Source organism: Canis aureus, chromosome 1, assembly GCF_053574225.1.
Source record: "Canis aureus isolate CA01 chromosome 1, VMU_Caureus_v.1.0, whole genome shotgun sequence".
NCBI lineage: Eukaryota > Metazoa > Chordata > Mammalia > Carnivora > Canidae > Canis > Canis aureus.
In genome coordinates this window covers 40,667,984-40,688,970 of record NC_135611.1, presented here as the reverse complement: position 1 = coordinate 40,688,970, position 20,987 = coordinate 40,667,984, and the positions used below count along the sequence as shown (strand labels likewise).

General features: G+C 35.7%; 1 protein-coding gene across 6 annotated transcripts in view; it reads right to left on the bottom strand.

The window, feature by feature from the left end:
* Positions 1-20,987, bottom strand: part of TAB2 (TGF-beta activated kinase 1 (MAP3K7) binding protein 2) — a 90,628-nt gene that overhangs the window by 43,589 nt on the left and 26,052 nt on the right. For 5 of the 6 annotated variants that reach the window (XM_077896465.1, XM_077896461.1, XM_077896471.1 and 2 more), the window contains one exon: positions 5,372-5,562. In XM_077896465.1, coding sequence (XP_077752591.1) covers positions 5,372-5,473 — 102 coding nt within the window. In that variant the 5' untranslated portion in view covers positions 5,474-5,562. Of the gene's footprint in view, positions 1-5,371; positions 5,563-13,882; positions 13,984-20,987 lie in introns of all 6 variants that reach the window. The other variant, XM_077896463.1, reaches the window with a different exon arrangement.

Here is a 20,987-nt window from a genome sequence, read left to right as displayed (position 1 = left end):
ACTCACCTCTATTCATCACCAATCTTTAACAATATTAATATATGGCAAATCTTTTCTCATCTAATGTATGTGCCCCAACTACTCCCCTCACCAAGCTAGATCAAGTCTCTGACATTTCGTTTTCATCTGTAAATACTTTAGTATGTTTCTCTTAAAAAAGGGACTTAAGTCACACTTAAAATATTCAATATTTAGTACATCTAATATCTAAACAGTGTCGAAATTCCATTTGTGTCATAAATATCTTTTTAGTTAGTCTGAATGAGGATCTAAGGAAGGTCCACATATTTAATTTGGCTGATATGCCTTTTATTATTATTTCTAATATCAATCCTCCTCCTCCTAAAAATTTTTGAGCCATTTGTTTGTTGAAAACTTGATAACTTGTGCAGTTGAATTTCCCATCTAGACCGGATGGATGCACTCCGTGGGGTCAACATACGCTGTATTTCATTGGGAACTAGTAGTTGTAACTCTATGTGTAAGCAGGTTCACGTGTGAATTTTTGGCAAGTCTCTTTAATAGGGTCTGTTTCTTACTGAGTCACACAAGGAGACACAATAATGTCTGCCTGGCCTTTTGTGATCTTAAAGCTGACTGGCAGATTCTGATGTTATCAGCCTGATCCAGCTTGATTTCTAGCAGTTACTGATAATCACGTTTAGAATCTTTATTTCATTAGGGGTTGCAAAATGATGATATTGGTGTTATCTCAATTATAAGATTCCTTCTTCATGTACTAGCTGCAATCCGTCTTCAAAGAACTTGCTCTCTTCAACTACTTAGTACTCTTTGCACAGAAGAAACAAGATAAATAAATAAATTCCCTCTCTACTGGTTTTTAGAACAATGAATTGGTGTCCCTACCAACCTAAAATTTTTTTCAGTATCTTTAACATTTTGATGTGTATCAATTGATTATGATCATTATATCCTATCTTTAGGCTAGCGGGAATGACTTCAAGTTGGCTCATGTATACATGACATGAACCTAGGAGTCTTTCACAGCTTGTTTTCTGATATAACAAGTCCAAAATCATCTTTGAACACTTCCTATCCTAGACCTGGAATCACCTATTTCTCAAAGACACTCTGGTTATTTTTAGTGAGACTTCCTTTAAGTGTAACAAAAGGTGTGGGATGAGTTTCTAAAAGGTTGAAAATCATTGCTTTTTTTGTATATATGCAAATCTGCATTCTCTTCAAAGTTACAAAAGGTCTGACTCATTATTTCCAGTTCTTTAATTTTTCCCCAAGCTTCTTGCACAGACATGGAGATTACAGATAGGATCAAAATATCCCCTACGATCATTTTTCTAACTCTGATTCATTTGCTTCTTCAATTTACTGAGCTTCCATTAGGCAAGCAGAAAGGAATACAACTGCTGCAAAGGATCTCCTAGTCTAGTAGAGGACATTAATATATTCACAAATAAATATAATACAGAATGACAGGTGTTTTTTATTTTATTTTTAAAAGATTTTATTCATTTATTCATGAGAGACAGAGAGAGAAAGAGAGAGAGAGAGAGAGACAGAGAGAGAGAGACAGGCAGAGGGAGAAGCAGACTTCATGCAAGGAGTCTGGCGTGGGACTTGACCCCGGACTCCAGGATCACGCCCTGGGCCGAAGGCAGGGGCCAAACTACTGAGCCACCCAGGGATCCCCATGACAGTTGTTTTAATAAGAATATGGATATGGACTATTGGTGGAGGTCATCTGAAAAGCCTTCAACTAAGGTTACAGGACTTAAATACTAAGTCTTAGAAATACTGAGTAAACACTATTAATGCATTACTTTGAAAAGAAATAGCAAATTTTTAACTTGTAGATTCAATTGTCATTTTAAGAGAATTGAAAAATTCAGTTAAAAAAAGGAAAAAAATCAGTGTCAACTATGCAATATTTTTACAGTATTCTAAGATTTAATTATCAAATAGAAAGGATAGGAGTAGTTCCAAAAAGAGGAATCTGAGCAGTAAATAAAGCAGCAAGCAGAGGATAGATACCTCCATTCTTCTTTTAAGAAGCAAGATGTTTAAGAGCATATACACAAAGGGCAGCATAGCATTCTTTGACGACTAATTTCTTCTATTTCCTATGCCATGCTTTTTTCACCTAGAAAAGTTCTGAAGGAGTATTTTATAGGGAAGCTCTCTCCAGAGAAAGAAGAGAAGCCTACCCAACCGAGAAAGGGAGAGCAGCTCCCAAAAGAAAAGGCTGTCACCAAATAAAAGATGTTTACAAGTACATTCAGAGGTAGCTAAATTTACCTTTACAGTTTAAAAATATTTCCCCAGGTTTTGGAAGATGTGTTCCCAGAGGAGCATTCCCATTCCTTTCTTTGAACATTTCTTGTTATAGCAGCTAAAACCCACATTACTTGAATGCCCAGAATGATTATCAATTCAATTTAAAATAATGTGGTCTCACAGGTAATTTGCAAGCAAAATGGATTTCATTTTAGTTATCATTAGATGTTGGGAGGCATGCCTCAGGGCGGTTTATCTTTGTAAAACCAGATAAACACTATGAAGGTGTTATTACCAGGCGCCCAAAAGAAATTCAAAATCATTTGTTTTTTTTTTTAGTAAAATTGAACACATGCTTATTAATTTAAAAAAATAGATAATTTATATAGATCAAAACAATAGGGAAAGATTAATGTTGAGGTGTCTCACTTCTACCTCCATCCCTATCTGGCCTGTTCCCTCTTGCTCACTATGGGTGGCTATTTTTATTAATTTTGTCTTTAATCTTTCTGGTATTTCTTTATGCAAATAGAGGCAGATATACACACTTATATTTATTCTCCCATCCTCATTTATTTTTAAAAGATTTTATTTATTTGACAGAGAGTGTGCTCAGGAGAGTGAGGGAGGGGCAGAGGGAAAGGGAGAAGCAGACTCCCTGCTGAGCAGGGAGCCCCTGTTGCTGCGGGGCTTGATCCCAGGACCTGAGCTGAAGGCAGACACATAACCGACCGAGCCACCCAGATGCCCCTCATCCTCATTTATACATACTATCCTGCGTTTTGTTTTAAATACACGGAAAAACCATACTGCAGCACTATTTTTTTCTGAAAATATTTTAAATTCTACAAAATGCTCTATTACTCTCAGTTAAGGTTCTTTAAAATCTCTACAGCTGTGCTATGGGAGAGTATTCTGGATAGTTCCTTCATATCAAGCCTTATAACATTTTATTGAAGGACCTATATTATTTTTCTATTTTTCAGTTACTCACTAAACTCTCTCAATATAGTATTAATTTATTATAAAAGTCTACTTGAAAAGTTAGAAAGAAGTACCTGTGTTCTAGGGGGAAACACCTTCCCTCTCACTATCTCTGTTCCTCCCCATACTTTAACTTCTGACCCCACTCTTTTTTTTTTTTACTTTTCATTTTTTATTTTACATACTGTATCAACTAATGTGGACTGATTAATTCACCAAATATTTATTATAGGTCTACTACTATTATTACTGTTATTAGTAACGACTGCTAACATTTATTGAGCACTCATCATGAATCAAGTATCCTGCCAGTTATTTTACCTGCATTTACCTATATTTAATTCACTGTGAAGTTTTTATTCCCACTATAGAGATGAGGAAAATGAGGGTCAGAGAGGTTAATTAAATTACTGCTAGTAACTGTTAAAGCTTGAACTCAAGTCTGTTTATCAATAAAACCTATGCTACTTGTTACTTATTCCCCCCCCCCCATTTTTTTAAAAGATATTATTTATTTATTCATGAGACACACAGAGAGAGGCAGAGACACAGGCAGAAGGAGAAGCAGGCTCCATGCAGGGAGCCTGATGTGGGACACAATCCCGGGTCTCCAGGATCATGCCCTGGGCTGAAGGCGGTGCTAAACCACTGAGCCACCTGGGCTGCCCTATTTCCCTCCAATTTGACTAAGGTATGATTAACAAAAATTGTATAATATTAGGCTGTACAATGTGATTTTTAAAAGGTATATACAATGTTATGATTTAATATATTTATACATTGTGAAATGATTATCACAACCAGGTTAATCAGTCATCTACCACTTCACAGTACCCATCCCTCATCTCTGTATGTTTTTAGTGGTGGTGAGAACATTTAAGATCCACTCTTTGCAAATTTCAAGTACACAGTATGGTACCATTAACTCAAAACATATGCTCTTAAACACTATACTCTAGAAAAAGCCAGGGATGTTCAGAGAATTCCAATTAGTTGACGATGTCTGCAGCACAGAATGTGAGGAGGAAGGATGAGGCAAGAGACGAAGCTGCAGAAGGAGGCAGGATTCCAGATCACAGACCTAGTATGCCCTAGTCACAATATATGAACTTTACTCAAGGGTATGGAAAACAATCATGAGGTTTTTATGCAGGCAAATACATGACAATATCTGCATTTAGAAAGACACTTTGGCAGAAGTGATGATAGATTGGAGAACAAAACTGGACAAGACTAAGGGCAGGCGGAGCACTAAAATGTACATATAAAAGGTGATAAGGGCATGAACAAAATGTAGTCACTTGGTGTCAAGTACAGATGTACTTGAGCCTTTAAAAATTTCATACAATTTCAAACTTTAAAAATAATTTGTCGAGTAAATATATGAGCCCAAATTACTTTTTTATATCTCTATTTTTTTACAAGCTGAAAGATAGTTTGTGATAGAAAGACTTCTAATTTAATCAAATGAGAGGGTACAACTCTCACTAAATATTTGGAATTATGGATTTCTAAAATTGTACATACAAGAAAGATGTAAAAATTTATTAGATGGTTAGCAATATTAATTGGAAAACCTACAAGATTAAATTGAAAAATAAAAAAAAAACAACACTTTTTTCTTTTGAATTGGGACCTGAGGCATCATTTAAGTCAAATTCCTTTGTTTTACAGACAAAGCAAACTAGGGTATAAAGGAGACATATTACTTGTCAAATCTGCTTGGAGTGCTCATTTGGGATTAGAACCCATGTTTCCTGACTCTTTATTTAATGGTTTTCTCACTTTCATACGAAGATGGAATTGAAAAATGTTCTGGCAAACAGGTGGGGGAAAAGTGAAGCAAGCTCATAGTAAGCATGGACCACGTACCAAAGCTTTCTATTGGGCACCCATGTAGTCCTCAACCCTCCTTTACAAGGTAGGTATGGTCTGTATGCCAGAGAGCTGAAATACCTTGTGAAAGGCCACCAGACTATCAGATACCAGAGTTCATTTCTTTTCATCATAGCACACTAATGCCAACAAGAAGATAAAAGTTTTCTTCCAATGTTAAAAAAAAAAAAAAAAACAAAAACAAAAAACCAGCAACCCAGGTTTGTATGAATGAGTTCAGAAATCATTGCACACTGACCTGTAACATGCACCTGGATACAACAACTTCAGGTACTTCAGGGAATTTTTGTCGCAGGTCATGTAAAACCTGAAAATCAATTTGGTGGCTTCCTTGGGCCATTCGTATATTGCCTGATCAGGACTATTTGTACAGTAGGCAATTCTAGGCCTTAGTGGAAATAGTACTCATCTCTTCTGTCCAAGCATTTTCTGTGAAAGAAAGAAAAAAAATTTTAATGACAACTGATTAGAGAATGAATATTGTTGTGGGTTTAAAAATTTCAATACATAGGGTACTTGCTTTAGTACCTAACATTTATTTTTTTTTAAGAATTTATTTATTTATTCATGAAAGACACAGAGAGAGAGGCAGAGACATAAGAAGAGGGAGAAGCAGGCTCCATGCAGAGAGCCCAATGTGGGACTCGATCCCGGGACTCCGGGATCACAACCTGAGCCAAAGGCAGACGCTCAACCACTGAGCCACCCAGGAGTCCCTAGTACCTAACATTTCATATAAGTTATCAAAATATTATTTAGTCCTATAATGCTCTCCATACAATAATTTTCAATTATAACTCTTACTGGCAAACTTTTAGACTGTTGAATTCCTATTTGTATGATTTAGGATGGCTGTTCCAAAAGGCATTTAAGAAATTATCATCAAAGATGTCTTCCCTCATTCTTCTAAAAGGGGAAAATGAATAACTTTATTGACATTTTTCTTAATAATCATAGGACAGCCCTAGATGAGTAATCTTATTTACTCTACTTAAAATTTTTTAAAGTTTGGATCCTGATAAAGTCTGGCTCTACAAATGACTTTGCATGCTTTGTCTAAAAATGACCTATAACCCAATGCACTTGATATCTTAATTTTCAGATATATCAATTCTTAAATGTGCAATGAATTCATCCTCAGGGAATTAGTAGCAACTTACTTCCTGATGTTATTGTTGTTATAAAATCAGCATTTAAAAAATACTAATGTTAGAGCCTCAACCTCAAAGGTCCTGATTTAGTTGGCGGGAGAGCAGCCTGGGTACACAGATTTTTAAAACTTCCCCAAGTAATTCTCATGTGTGGCCAAAGTGGAGAACTATCTACCTAGTTTTTGTTCTTAATGTAAACCATGTTTAGTACCGAAAGCCTCTTTGGGATATAAATAGTATGTAAGTATATTAAACCTAAATAACATATTATAATATTTAAATATCATGCTACTTGCTTAATCATTTCAGTTTATGATAAATTTAACAATGAGACAATCTTTTTAAGACAGACTTATCTGTAGTATTTCTTTTAATTTTGCTAACATAAGCTTAAAAAAGACCAAATTTGTAAACACCATGAATATAGGAATTAGATCTCTTTGTCCCTTTTTGTGTAACTAGCACTGTGTAGGCAGTGTTCAGTGGAGCAGTGGATATTAAAATATTTTTTATTAAATTCAGTTATGGTAGAATCCTGAGTCCTCAACAGAATAGAAGTTCATTTAGATACCATTCACAGTAAATAAAGCCTTTTAGTTTATCATTATTTAATTAAACTCCTTAATTCTTTTGTCTCTGTGACTTTGGCTTAGTTACATCTCAGAGGTAAAAGTGACAATGGGGTATAAAAGAAAAAAGAAGTACTGAAAATTAGTAAAGGATACTTAAAAATTACTTAAGATGTGAACGAGCTACAGCACTGCTCAACTTGAGAAAGCTACCCTTGACTTCATTTCAGTGATGGGCTCATTTCTCTGCCCCTTCCCTCCTCTGGGCTAAAACTACTTGACAGGGATGTTTATACTTAAGTGTCTTCCTTTCCTCCCTACTAATCTCTCTTAAACCCAATCAGGCTTTCACAGTTTTTCTCCACTAAAACTATACTTATCAAAGCTGTCAGAAAACTTCAGGTTGTCAGACCTAAAGAGAGCAGTCCTCAGTGCCTGTCCAACCACAGCTTAGGACCCAGTCAGCCAATCCCTTTTTAAACAAGTGCTTCACTTGGCTTCTGAGATTTATACTCTTCTGGTGTTTCTCCTACCGCTGGCAGCTCCCTCTCAGTTTTGTTAGACCTTCTTCCTTTTCTGGACATCTAAATGTTGGTAGACAATGGAGTTCAGAACTAGTTTCTTTTCAACTACACCTACATTCCTCTGCAGGTAATTCCATCCCAATATACTGCCTTACACACAGGCTTTACAAATTTCTATCTGCAAGGCCAAGGGAGCATTCTTCCTTGAGTTGCACACTAATATAGCCAGTTACCTGCCTGACAGCTCCTTTTGGACAACTAAAACTCACTTCAAACTTAGTATGTCCAAAATTAAACTCTTAATTCCCTCCGCCATCCAAACCAATGCTTCCGTAGTCTTTTTTCATCCCAGTAAATGGTGCCATCATTTATCCAGTTGATCTTTCTTTCATATCCCATTTCGAATCCAGCATCAAGTCTCATTGGCTGTATCTATAAACAATATTTAGAATCTGATCACTTTCTCCCACCTCTGTTATTGTTCTCATCTGAGCTATCGCTGTAATTTACCTAGAGTGCCGCTGCAAAGGTCTCTCAACTGCTTTCCTCCTTGCCTTCACTTTCTGTTCCACACCTGCCCCTTACTCTACTGAGTTTAGTGATCTTTGTGTAAAGTAAATTTGGGCAAAATCCCCTGCTAAAGATCTTACAATACAAGGCCCCTGGCTAAATGCCACCCCTTTGGACTTCACTTCTACCACTCTCCAGGTTGTCTAAGCTCTAGTTGGTTCTAAAAAAGCCACTCTTTCCTCCTGTAGGGTTTTTGCATTTGCTGCTCCTTCTGCCTAAAACATTTTATACCCTCAGATACATGTGTGGCCTCCGCTCTTACTTCATTAAGATCTCTGATCAAATGTCACTTTCTCGGAAAGTTTCTTCGACCAATCTCTCTAAAATAATGCCCATCACATCCTCATACCTTGCTTTTCTTCATAGCAAGTCAGTACCTGATATGTATTTATTTATTACTTATCTATCTATTCCCAAAACATTAACTCCACAGGATCAAGAACTTTGAAGTTCACTGCCATACCCCAGGACCTAGGTCAAAGATGTAACATTTGTTGGATGAAATGAAGGTTTTATTGCATGGTTTCTTCATGTTACTTTGCTTCTAAAACACATTTCAAATGATCTAGATCTGGAAATTTTTACACCCTTTGAGAGACAGGCAAATACATTTTCGGTATAATTGAGGACATTTATTAGAGGATAATGAATCATGAATATAAATTCAGACTTATTTCCATTATTAAAACACAAATTTCCAAGATTTTTTGAAAAACTCTTATCACACTTGCTTTCCTTACAAAGATCATCAAGTACACAAACAAGAAGATTGTTCAAACATACAACTGTATTTTAGGGATTATATTTCCCATAATGGCTGAGTAGCTCCTACTAGGTCAACTCATAAACAACTTTAAACACCAGACAAAGCATAAAAGCAACTACTTGAAGGCAGAAGGCATAAACAGCAATAGAAGGATGATAGGCAGGAGAAGTCGGGGGGAGTCAGTACTTAGAAGGTAACAAACAGCATGGAGTGATTTTCCTTTTTTTTTTTTTTAATGGCGTTTAGCCAAAGAGTAGGCCCCAGATGGTTTGGGTAGCTGAAACCTAGACAGAGAACCTACAGCCTTACTCACTTAATTAGCCAAAGGTTAGACTTTGGCATAATCGCAACAGCTGAAAGCCTAGTAAGTAAATCACAGAAAGAAAGAAAGGAGCACCAAATCCTATGTATAAATTCTGCACACATCTCTGATCCCAAATTACACATATGTGAGATTCCAAGCAACCTGGCCAAAGCTAAAATAACAGATTTCAGAGTTTGTAGCTAGAAGTTCAGCCAAGTTAACTGCCTACTAATGTAAGCAGGCAAGCAAGCAAACAAGCAAGCAAGCAAGGAAACCAACCAAACATCAATACTCACTACTGGAGGAACAAAATAGAATCCAGAGTCTCTACATGTCATTCAAAAGAAACATGTAAAAAATAGGAAAAACTGACCCATACTCAAGAGAGAAGGCAACCAAGAGAGACCAAGATGACCCAGAGGCTAGAATTACTAGCACATAAGGATTCTAAAGCAGCTACTTTATGTTGAAAGATGTGAGGGCAAATATGCTTGAATCTCAGTTAAAAAGAAAAAGAAAAAAACAAAAAACAAAAAACTTGTTAAAAAAGAGAGGAGAACCAAATACAAGTTCAAAAAATGAAAAATAAAATGCCTGAGATAAAAAATTTACTAGGTAGATTTAACCATATGTTGGAAATACCAGAATAGTTAGTGAACTTGAAGATAAAGCCATAGAAATTATTCCAATCAGAAATTTTTCCATGGAGGAAAAATTAATGACTGAGGGTGGGGAGGAAGAGAATGTCAGGGACCTGTGGGAAAATATCACAAAGTCTAAGGTACTTAAAACTGGAGAGCCAGAAGGATAGGGGACAGTGAGATAGAAAATAACTATTTGAAGAAACAGTGGCTAAAAATTTCTTCAAGTTAGTAAAAGATAAATTTACAGATCATGAAGATCTTGATTACCTCCCCGGACACTCTGGTGGCTGCCACTGGTTGGGGGTCATCCCACACATAAGGCAGAAGATGGTGGCTGCAAAGATGACAAAACAGTTGCTAGAATCAATCAACTCTAGGCTCTCCAGATCAACTCAAGGCTCAAACTCCTCATGAAAAGTGAAAGTCCTTGCTAGGGCAGGAGCCAATGCTAAAGATGATCAGAACCAGTCACCCTCACTAACAACTGCCCAGCCTTGAGGAAATCTGAAACAGTATTACACCCCAAGGGCCAAAAATGGTGTCCGTCACTATGGTGGCGATACTACTGAATTGGGGCTCGGCATGTGGAAAACTCTGCAGAGTATATATATACTATCACTGATCCAGGGGATTCTAATATCACTAGAAGTACATTAGAACACACTGGTAAAAAGCAAAATGCTTAATAAAACCAGCCAGAGCTTGTTTTCAACAACAACAACACAAAAACAAATAAAAAGATCTTACTCAAGAATATCAAAGCCTAAACAGGTTAGGCTCAAGCCCTCAAGAGGAAAAGCCCAGAAAAACCACACATAGGCCTAACTGTCCAACTGCTGAAAAGCAAAGAAAATGTTGAAAGCAGCAAAAGAAATGACAGAGGGAAACAATTCCAATGATGTCGACTTGTCATCAGAAATTATGGAGGTCAAAAGACAGTCAAATGACATTATGTATGTGCTGAAAGAAAAAACATCAACTCACATTCTATATCCAGCAAGAGTAAACTTTTTTTTTTTAATGCTTTCTTTATTTTTATTTATTTATTCATGAGAGACAGGCAGAGAGAGAAATAGGCTCCATGCAGAAAGCCCGATATGGGACTCGATCTGGGGACTCCAGGATCACTTCCTGGGCAGAAGGCAAATGCTTAACCGCTAAGCCACCCAGGCATCCCAAGAAGTGAGAGTAATCTCTAAGGACAAGGCAAGATAAGTGTTTTTAATGTAGCCTTTGTGGTGAGTAAATAAATTTTACAACTAAATTCATTATTGAAACAAACAATAGGTGGGATTTAATTTCAAAAGGAAAACCATGCAATATAACTTAATCTGGAAAATTATTTCTAATAATAAATGGAAACATATTTTCTATAACTGAGATGCAGCATGACTGATCTTTGGAGAAAATAATCATACTTTCTAGAAATGTTTCTAGCATTTGGTACAAAGTGTTGGCACATGAACTGTCACCACCTCAAGTGATCTGAGAGAATTAATTTCTTAAGGTTTCTAAATAGTAGAATAGATACAATACTACAGAATCTAACAGTAAATATACTGGAAAGCCTTATAAAAATGTGCCTTATTTTTTCCTTTCTTAAAGATTATGTAAACAATTTGTTTCTGACCTCTCAACAATTATCGTGTCGGTGCAGAGTACTAAGTACAGTAAAACAGCTCACCGACACCTTAAGCTATGATAGTTAGCAAGTCTTCATGTTCACCATCATTTGTCATAGTGATTTTTTCCAGGACTGTAAGTATGTAACACAGCTAATTTTTTAAACTGTACCCACAAGAAGAGAGACCATGGTCCTCGATGAAAAAAACAACAAAGAGAAAAGCAACAGGACTTATAGGTCTGATTCATTTATGAGGCAACTAGATACAAAAACTGGAATAATCCTCCTCTAATTATCCACAACCCATACATTCAAAGAGTGCCTAAAATGCAGCAGATACTGTGCCAAAGATAAAGTATACTCCATGTCCTTGCTCTCCAGTCACAGAAACTCCTGTATCAGAGGCACATCGACACAAGTTTCTAATTCAGATAGCTTATTGGAACTTGCACACTATTTTATCTTCTGTCTGCTTCCTGCTGCCAGCTTAGTCTAGCTTGTGGCTATCATATTTGTTCATATTCAGAGACAGAGAGTATGGTACATGAGGAAAAACTGTGGAGAGCAGAGAGCAAGAAAAAGGGCCCAAGTCATGAGGTACCTTCGAGGCTATTACAATTTGGAAGTTTTATCTTCAGAGTAATGGACGACCACTGAAGATTTAAGCTCAGAGTCAGGGAAGGGGACCCTATCAAGAAATCATGTATGCATGACAAATGGCTACCGTATGCAGAAAAGGGCAAAATATATGAGAAGCCCTGTTAGAAAACCACTGCTGGAGGCTAGCTGGGAAATGCTAATAGCTTGTGTCTGCAGAAACAGCAGTGGAGGCTGAGCAGAAGGAAAACCTGAAGGGATATTTAGGAAGTAAAAATTAATGCAATTTGTTGGATTAAATATTGGGGTGAAGAAGTAGGTGACAAGGTTGGTTTCGGATAATGACTGATAGAATAGGACCAAGAAAACAAAAGAGCAGATTACTTGGTGTGGTTTTGAACACACTGAGTCTCAGGCACCTTTAAAACACCCAAAAAGATGTTATCACAGAAGGAATAGAGATTGATGGGTCCAGGGCTCAGAGAGTAGGTCTGGGCTGCAGATAAACATCTGAGAAGCATCTCTGGTGCTGGCATTAATTAAAACCTGAGTGCTGTAAATAATCCTACTATATAATTTAAGAACACCTAAAGAAAAATATTCTTGGTTATATTATATATAAAACATTATACAGTCATTATTAATTCTTCCCTAAAGGTCAACATTCCTTTCAGTCTAAACAACTAAACAGTATATACCAAAAAAAAAAAAAAATTAAAAGACCTTATTTATCTAGAAAATATTTTAACAGGACATATTCTATAATGAAAAATTTAAATAAAACTGTAAAGACAAAAACATGTACACAGTTTACAAGTCAAATAGTACTATAAAATTTATCAGGAAACCATCAACTTCTAAGACCTCATGCCTTCCTACTCTTATTCTGTTCTATAGAGTAAACCCTATCAACACTGGGCTGTTTCTCCATATTCCTACATAAGACGATCATAAGGTTATTTCTTGGTTTTTCGATTTTACACATTATCTATGGATTTCCTACTGTAGATAATGAAGATTTAGCTTTGCAACTCAGTTCCCATATATACACACCACCATGCTTCTCGACTCCTATGCCTATCTGCCCAATTACTTATTTCACAATTTTTGCTTAAATCCATATTCAGAGTTTATATTACTTTTTTTTGGGTAAATACTGTTAGCCTAGCCAGTTGGTCTACTATAGGGGATGAGCTCCATCTCCAAGGTACTTTCTCATACTGGCATTTGGGAAGAAAAGTGTGAGTGTTCTTAATGAAAAAATATAGAATATTAATCACATGTGGCCAAAAATTAGTTTTCCATCAAGTACAATAAACAACAAAGCTTTTACAATTCTCATCCCATGGGAAATGAGAAAAAGGGGGTAAGATAGGGTGAGGTGAGGTTAAGAGGAATCACTACTATTCTACTGAAGTTACAGATTCAGATGAGATACACTGCTTTCTAGCAAACTGCCTTGACAGTGACTATGGACATAGTAAAAGTGTATCAAAGATTAAAGTTGACTGCTCCTGTTCAGGAGGTGCCATACAAAGTAAAGTTTTATTAAAATGAAAAGAACAAATGATGAGATCCAACTTTAAAAATAAAAGGAGTAATTGATAATGTACCTTGTATAAACTACTTAGATCTACAAAATTTAAACCTGACAAAGTACTGACTTTTGCTAGTGTAAGATCTTATCAAAAAAAGAAATCAGTGAATAAATTAAATGTTACTCTGAGATAGACTTAAAAATTTCCCAAAGAATAGAATTTCAAGAAACAGTATTCTATTTTAGCCATCCTTTTCTAAAATTCTCTGGTGAAAGAACATGCTATGCTAATGGTTAAAAGCAGAGAAACATTGCTACATATTTCAACCTCAATTCTGTATTAGTGGGCACTGTTTCATTTAACGAGACAAATGAGATAATGTATATAAAATGCACAGTATCGGACACATAGTGGTGGCTGCTTAAATATAAATTTAGGATTCTGTAATTTGTGGTTACTTACTTAGGAAACTGAATCTGCCACTTGCAGTATCTTCTTGGGCAAATCATTTAACTTCTCTGTGCCTCAGTCTCCTCATCTATAAAGTGGCGATGATAGAGTAGCTACCTCATATTATGAAATTAAATAATACATATAAAATAATTTTTAAATAGCGAGAGTAAGCAAACAAGTAAATAAAATAGCTTATGCAAGTACTAGTCACTAATACTATCATTTCTTCTTTGTAAAAGGAGAAAAGAGCTCAAGGAATTTCAAGGATTAGTGGTAACACAGTAAAAGTAAATTGCAATGCACTTGCCTGGCCTGTAGCAAAAAAATACACATTGGTAGTAATAATTATTTATGCTAAATACCATGAATTCCTACAAAGTACAAAGGAACAAAACCTTAGCAAACAGGACTGCATGCTAACCTGGCTGTAGAATACTGAAAAAGTTGACTGAACCTTTGAAGCCTTCCTCTTCCAAGTATATGGACAAATAACTCATGTAACTAGGAAACTCAGGCAAAGCTCCCTGAAAAACCAAACAGTACTAGGCTGTACACAAGTGCCAGAGAAGTGGTATAAATTGTGTTATATGTGTTTAAAGGACTCTGGGCTGAAGGAAGGTGGGGGTGGGGGGGTAGGGATCTATAATCATGGGTACTTAGGAAGTTTAAGAATATAAAAAAGAATGAAATCTGGCCATTTGCAACAACACGGATGGATCTAAAGGTGTATAATACTGAGTGAAATAAGTCAAAGAAAGACCAAACAAACACCACATGATTTCACTCTATGTGTGCACTAAGAAATAAAACAAAAAAAAGAGAGAAACCAAAAACAGATTCTTAACTATACAGAACAAAGTGGTAGTTACCAGAGGGGCAGTGGGTAGGGGGATGAATGAAACAGGTGAAGGGGATTAAGAGTATACTTATTGTGTACAGAACTGGTGAGTTCATATACTGTACACTTGAAACTAATAGAACTATATGCTAACTAAATTGAAATTAACATTAGAAAAGGATTTTATTTATTTGACAGAGTGAAAGCACAAGTAGGGGGAGCAGCAGACAGAGGGAGAGGGAGAAGCAGGCTCCCCATTGAGCAGGGAGCCCCGAACGTGGGGCTCAATCCCAGGACCCTGGGAAGCAGATGCTTAACTGACTGAGCCACCCAGGTGCCCTGGAAACTAACTTTTTTTTTTTTTAAAGGTTAAAGTATGAAGACAACTAAATAGGAGGCAGATTCTGGAGATAGTGAACCAGTCATCTGCTTGGCTAGAAGAAAGGAGGGACAGAAGGGGTGGAAAGTGGTTACAGAAGATGAGAAAGGCCTTTATTATAGAAGACCTTCATTGAGATACAAGAACATTAAAGTTTTAATATTTTATATAAAACTTTAGAGAAAAGCCTGTTGCCCAGTAGACTTTGTTAGACTTCCTCTTCCATCTAATTTTATTTCTTAAAACCAATCCTTGACAACAAACAAAATTCTTTATACAAGTACTGTTAGTCCCAAAATGGAAAGACTACATTGTCCACTGCTGTATCCTAAATACTTAGAAAGTATACACCAAATAATAGATGCTCAGTAAATACTTGCTGCAATAAATCTCCATGCATCAGATAATGTCTAGATTTTGAAGACGACTATAAAAAGTGGCATGTATCTATCCATTACCCTCAGCTGTAAGTCAATGCTGCTATAGTTACTTGTTTTGGAACTGCAAATTTGTTCTTATGCAATTGATATAGTAGGGAACAATTTCAGCATTAAGTGAATTTTGCTATGATTTCACCAGCAAGAAACACTAGGTGAATACAGAAAAACCACACTTAGCTGAAACAAGCTGCTTGTAAATACACAAAATATAACTATGAACACACCTCAAATACCTGCCATCTCAGTTCACCATGTCTTCATATGGTCCCACCTATCCACATCTTGTGTTACAACTTTCCTCCTGATTTTAGGAAACACTTCTTCAACCACTTCCAATAACAAGCTGCCACATCTATGCTCACTTCCACAAGCAAACTTCAAGACTTTATCAAAGTACAATATCTTTTGTATATTGTGTATGAGTACATATTTCTTAATCATTTAACATGTTTAAAACTATACTGTCATTTTTTAAGGTTCCTATCTTTTTTTAATGTTCTCTGATAGTCATTGAGTGTTGTATCCTGAATTCCACTTTTTCCATAAGCCCTGTGGCTTTTTTCCTTCATGATTTACATAGCACAGTGATTTTTAGAAACACGTATGTTAAATTTTAACAGAACTATGTACTGCAAAGCCCTTCTGACCCTCAACGACTGTGAACTTCTCCAAGATGCCTACTGCGAGGCAGAATGTTTCAACTTCTCTATTTATTGTCAAAATGATGTTAATAGTTTTTCATAACTATGACAGTTTGTGTGTCTTCTGTGGATTGGCTGACATTATCAGACTGTGGATGAGCTATTCTTAAAGAGTATCTTCATCAGAGAAAGAAGCATTGGTAATGCAGTAAGAATAGTTGAATGATGCTATCATTTAAAAAATTAAGGTTAAAGCAAATTTTGAAACCTTCTAGGCTTAATATGATTTCAGAATTAAACCTTAAAAATATATATATTTTCTAATTACATACACTATTTTAATTACTTTTTACTCTACTGATACCTTATCTAAGCATGTCATCAAATGCTCTAGTTAGGTAATAGTTGATGCACTTCACATCCGATTAATCTCAAAAGAATTTACAAATGTCATTAATTGAACGTGAAAAATTTCAACAAAGTTTTAAGAGCAAATTATTAGAATTATATTTCTTGGAGCATTATGTTACCACTTTACTAAGGCAAAGCAAACCCCACCTCCACCAAATCTACAATATTGTTATTTTCAAGAGTTAAAATGCAACTATAGCTATGCAGTTAAAATCTAAAATTCAAATACTATCACTATTTAAGCCTAAGAGTAAGATAATTATAACCCACATTTAACATAAACTTTAGCATGAAACAGTTGTAATATTGAACCACTTTACATAGGCAGTTATTTGCATAAAAATAAAGTAACAGAAACATACCATCTCAGTCATCTAAATGCTACTTACTTTAAATTTAGCTATCATGTTCGGCTTTTGTGTTATTTAAAAGCCTGAAAGGAGCAAAGGATTATGTTAGCAGAAAATTGATTTCTCAACTTTAAAATCCTGCAATAATTTACTTTGTAAAGGAAAAAACAAACATCAAAGGTTGAAGTACATAATGATCTATACACTACCTCCTCTTAAAAAGAAAATGTTCCAATTTCTTTTAATACATTGCCTCAAGTCCATGAATTTCTTATGGTTAAAAGGTCTACTAGTTATAAGTTCTTCTAAAAGAATGTGCAAGTCAGCCACACTTGGCAATTTATGTATTGTGGTTTTGTGGTGAGTGCTACCATTTTCTAAAGATCAAGAAAAGTGCAATAAATCTAAGACAGAATGGTTATAATTCATCAAAACATATTATATAACTAACTACCTTGTGTGTATTTTCCAATTCATATCTCATTACTTTTTTCCAATACATTAGGGCTTTAAGATGGGAGACAAAATTATTTTTCAGTGTCTCCTTTCTACTGTAATTTTTGGATAATCCATCCTGTGCATAATATCTTTAAAAGAAAATATAATATAAATAAATGATGACAATAAGTTCCTATTATGGATAAGAGGGAAAAAGAGAGGATAAAGGAAGATAAAAGTACTTGGAAGGACTGGTTTGCATCTTATATCAACCATAAACATCTGTAATGAATCAACGAACTCAATGGCATGTGAAGATTCTAATAAGCTAGTTAAAATATAATCTAAAATGGCATCTTAATATGAAGAGTGAGAGAAACCTACGAGAAGTTTCATCAACTGATCCCCATGCAGTTCTAAATACTTACTGGGGGGCAGCCTGGGTGGCTCAGCGGTTTAGCACCGCCTTCAGCCCAGGGATCCTGGAGACCCGGGATGGGAGTCCCATGTCGGGTTCCCTGCATGGAGCCTGCTTCTCCCTCTGCCTGTGTCTCTGCCTCTCTCTCTCTATGTCTCTCATGAATAAATAAATAAAAATCTTTAAAAAAAAAATTTACTGGGCCCCATGTTTTTTTTGGTACATCTCCTAGAACTTTATCCATCTTCCTTCTAATGTCATGGCCCTCAACAGACTTCTCCCCAGAGTGGACTTCTGGTCAGGTACTAGATATGTGTCGTGCTACCGCATTGGGCATGTGTCAATTATGTTCATGAATTAGACATAGTGTAAATAGATAGGTATTTTAAATTGGCAATTTTGAAATTATACGTATAAACCTGCTTGGTAATATGATTGTGGTGAATGGAGACTACCAAGCCTGCTAATGGAGAAAATATATAAAAATTTATCTGTAAAGAACAATTAAATAATAATACTTCATTACTATAACAGTATTCAGAACTTTAAAAAGAAATTACAGAGAATTCAAATGAACAAAGGTAAAATTGGTAAAATTATTAAATTGAACCAAATCTCTAAAACACAACACAATGCAAAAAATAAATAAATAAAAAATAAAATAAAATAAAACACAACACAATGCAATCTCATTTTGTTTTGCATGTGCCTATCTTTGAAATCTTACACTGTGAAACTGTTCTATGTAGTTGGCTATTAGTCTTGTTATAGTTCCGGTGAATGAATTTTTTATTAGATGGTCAAGAGTAATCTCAGAACTATACAGAAACTTTTATTAGCAAATTTATTATATATATATATATATAATATACATATATTTAAATCTATTTCATAATTCAATTTAGATACCCTTAAAGAATTTTGATTTAATATTTTTAATTGTATAATATAACTGAATAAAGAACCAGAAATCCCATCCTACAAACACCCATAAATCTGGAGTTTCCTAATAGGAAATTTGAACTGTAAAATATACATAAAGGTGACAATCTACTTAACATTTTTATTTATGAACCTATTTTCTTATTTATCATTTTTATATTTTTCAATATGTACTATATGCACTGCTTACTCAAGCTTTGTTGAGTGCCTGCTACTTATTCTACACTACAGTGGGTGCTGAGAGAATAAAATAAAGGCACAGTTGCATATGTTCAAGAAATTTACATTTTAGTAGGGGAAGACAAAACATTCAATAAATAAATGTAATAAGAAGTTGTTACAGATAAAATGTGCAGAAAAGGGGAAACGAAGGGCCAGTCTATTTTGAGGGAAGGGGAGGACTTAAGGAAAGGATTCATTATACCAGGGCACACCTAAGCAGGGTCTTGGAAGATAAAATGTGTTCACTAGGTAGACAGGTGAGAGGGAAAGAATATTTCAGGCACAGGCAGTTGCTGAGGGAAGATTTAAAGGAGTGAAATGGCATGGAAGTTCAGGAAGCCCTAAGTAGTTGGCTAATGTTAAAGTGCAGGGAGTGAGATTCACAGGGAGACAGTGTGATGCAAGAGGAGGCTGTAGAAGTGAGGTAAGGATGGGCATATCACACAAGATTTTAATGGCCCTTCTCTGCATCATACATGCTGCCTCCCACAAGTCAGCACAAACAATATGCCTCTCACTTTCTCGATTCATGTGATTTATCTCTGAAGTTCCAGGCCCTGCCACCAAAACCCACCACCATGCCCCAGTGGCGGGCATGTCTTCAGCCAGCAACAGGTACTCTATGCCATTTGCAGGTATATGAGCTACAATGAAGCTTAAGAGGAAGAAGTGCCTAAAACTTACTAAGGAAAGGCAGGGGAAACATCACAAAGAATGTTGTGCTTGAGTTTAGTCAGGAATAATAAAGGTCTTACAGGTTATCTCTGACAACTGTTGGTTATTGGGGCAAAGGCCATGAAAGAACATGATAAATTTGAAGAATTATGGCTGAGTGGAGCAGAGAAATAAGGTTGAAAAGGTGTGTAATCTTCAGTGAAAACTGTACAGATTCCTGATAATGCAGAAAATACATCTAAAAAAAATTCTACTGGCCTGAACTACTTTTTGGCCACCTTTATTTCTGGGGACCATTCTATAAACACTGCCCGCTCTATCCCATGCAGTGTGCTCTAAATCAGCAAAGATGAATAAAATAGAATCCTTGCTTTTGAAAAGATTATAATTTAGAATTCAGATTTATACTGGACTTCCTATAAACATATGTATCTATTATCTCACTTTATCTTCCCCACATGTGAAGCAGAGACAACTGTTACACCATTCCTTTTAACGGAAGAGAATCATATGTAGACACATTAGGAGATATATACACAGCTCCCACTAAGTGAGTTGTGGATCAGAATTCTAAACCATCAGTTCATAACTGTGGTGTCCCTAACCCACTGCTACTGCAATCAGCTGTGAGGTGGGCTGAATGAAATCTGTTACAAATACTAAAGTACTGGAGGTCTCCTTTATCGATAAAAGAATCTAATCTTGAGACAAACACGTTTAATTTCAATGTGTATTACTAAAAACAACCTCTATCGAGGCATGAATAAGTACATTATTGTATAGCAATATGAAGGAATACCATGCAGCTGTTTTTTTTTTTTTTTTTAAGTGGACTAAGATATCCAAACAATTAAATGGAAAGACCTTTTATGACTTTAATGAAAGAAAAAAGATGCAGAATTCATGTGTAAGGATATCCTTTGTGGTTAGGGGAAAAAAAGAGGGGGGATACAAAAAATAGATTTTAAAAAGCTGTTATATGAATACACAGGAAAAGTTCTGAAAGAACACACTATTTTGGAGAGGGCAAGGTAAAGGGACACGTGGATGGTAGACGATCCATCATTCTTTGTATTCTGATATATAGGCAGGAGAATAAGAGTAGAATAATTTCAAAGTACCTGTACTTAGCCAACTATATATACTTCCAAATAGAACCTATGGTTATCAATGCTGAAACTGTTACTGTTTCAGTTAACAGCTGCAACAATTCTGTCTTTTCCAGATATCTGACAGATGAGATCTATAGTTACATTTTGATTTAAATGTTATGTATGGGCTGTAAGTTTAGGTTCAGTCCTGTTGAAACAAAAAAGGCCCGTCCTCCTCCCCCCCTTTTTTTTCAACCAAGGCTAACTCA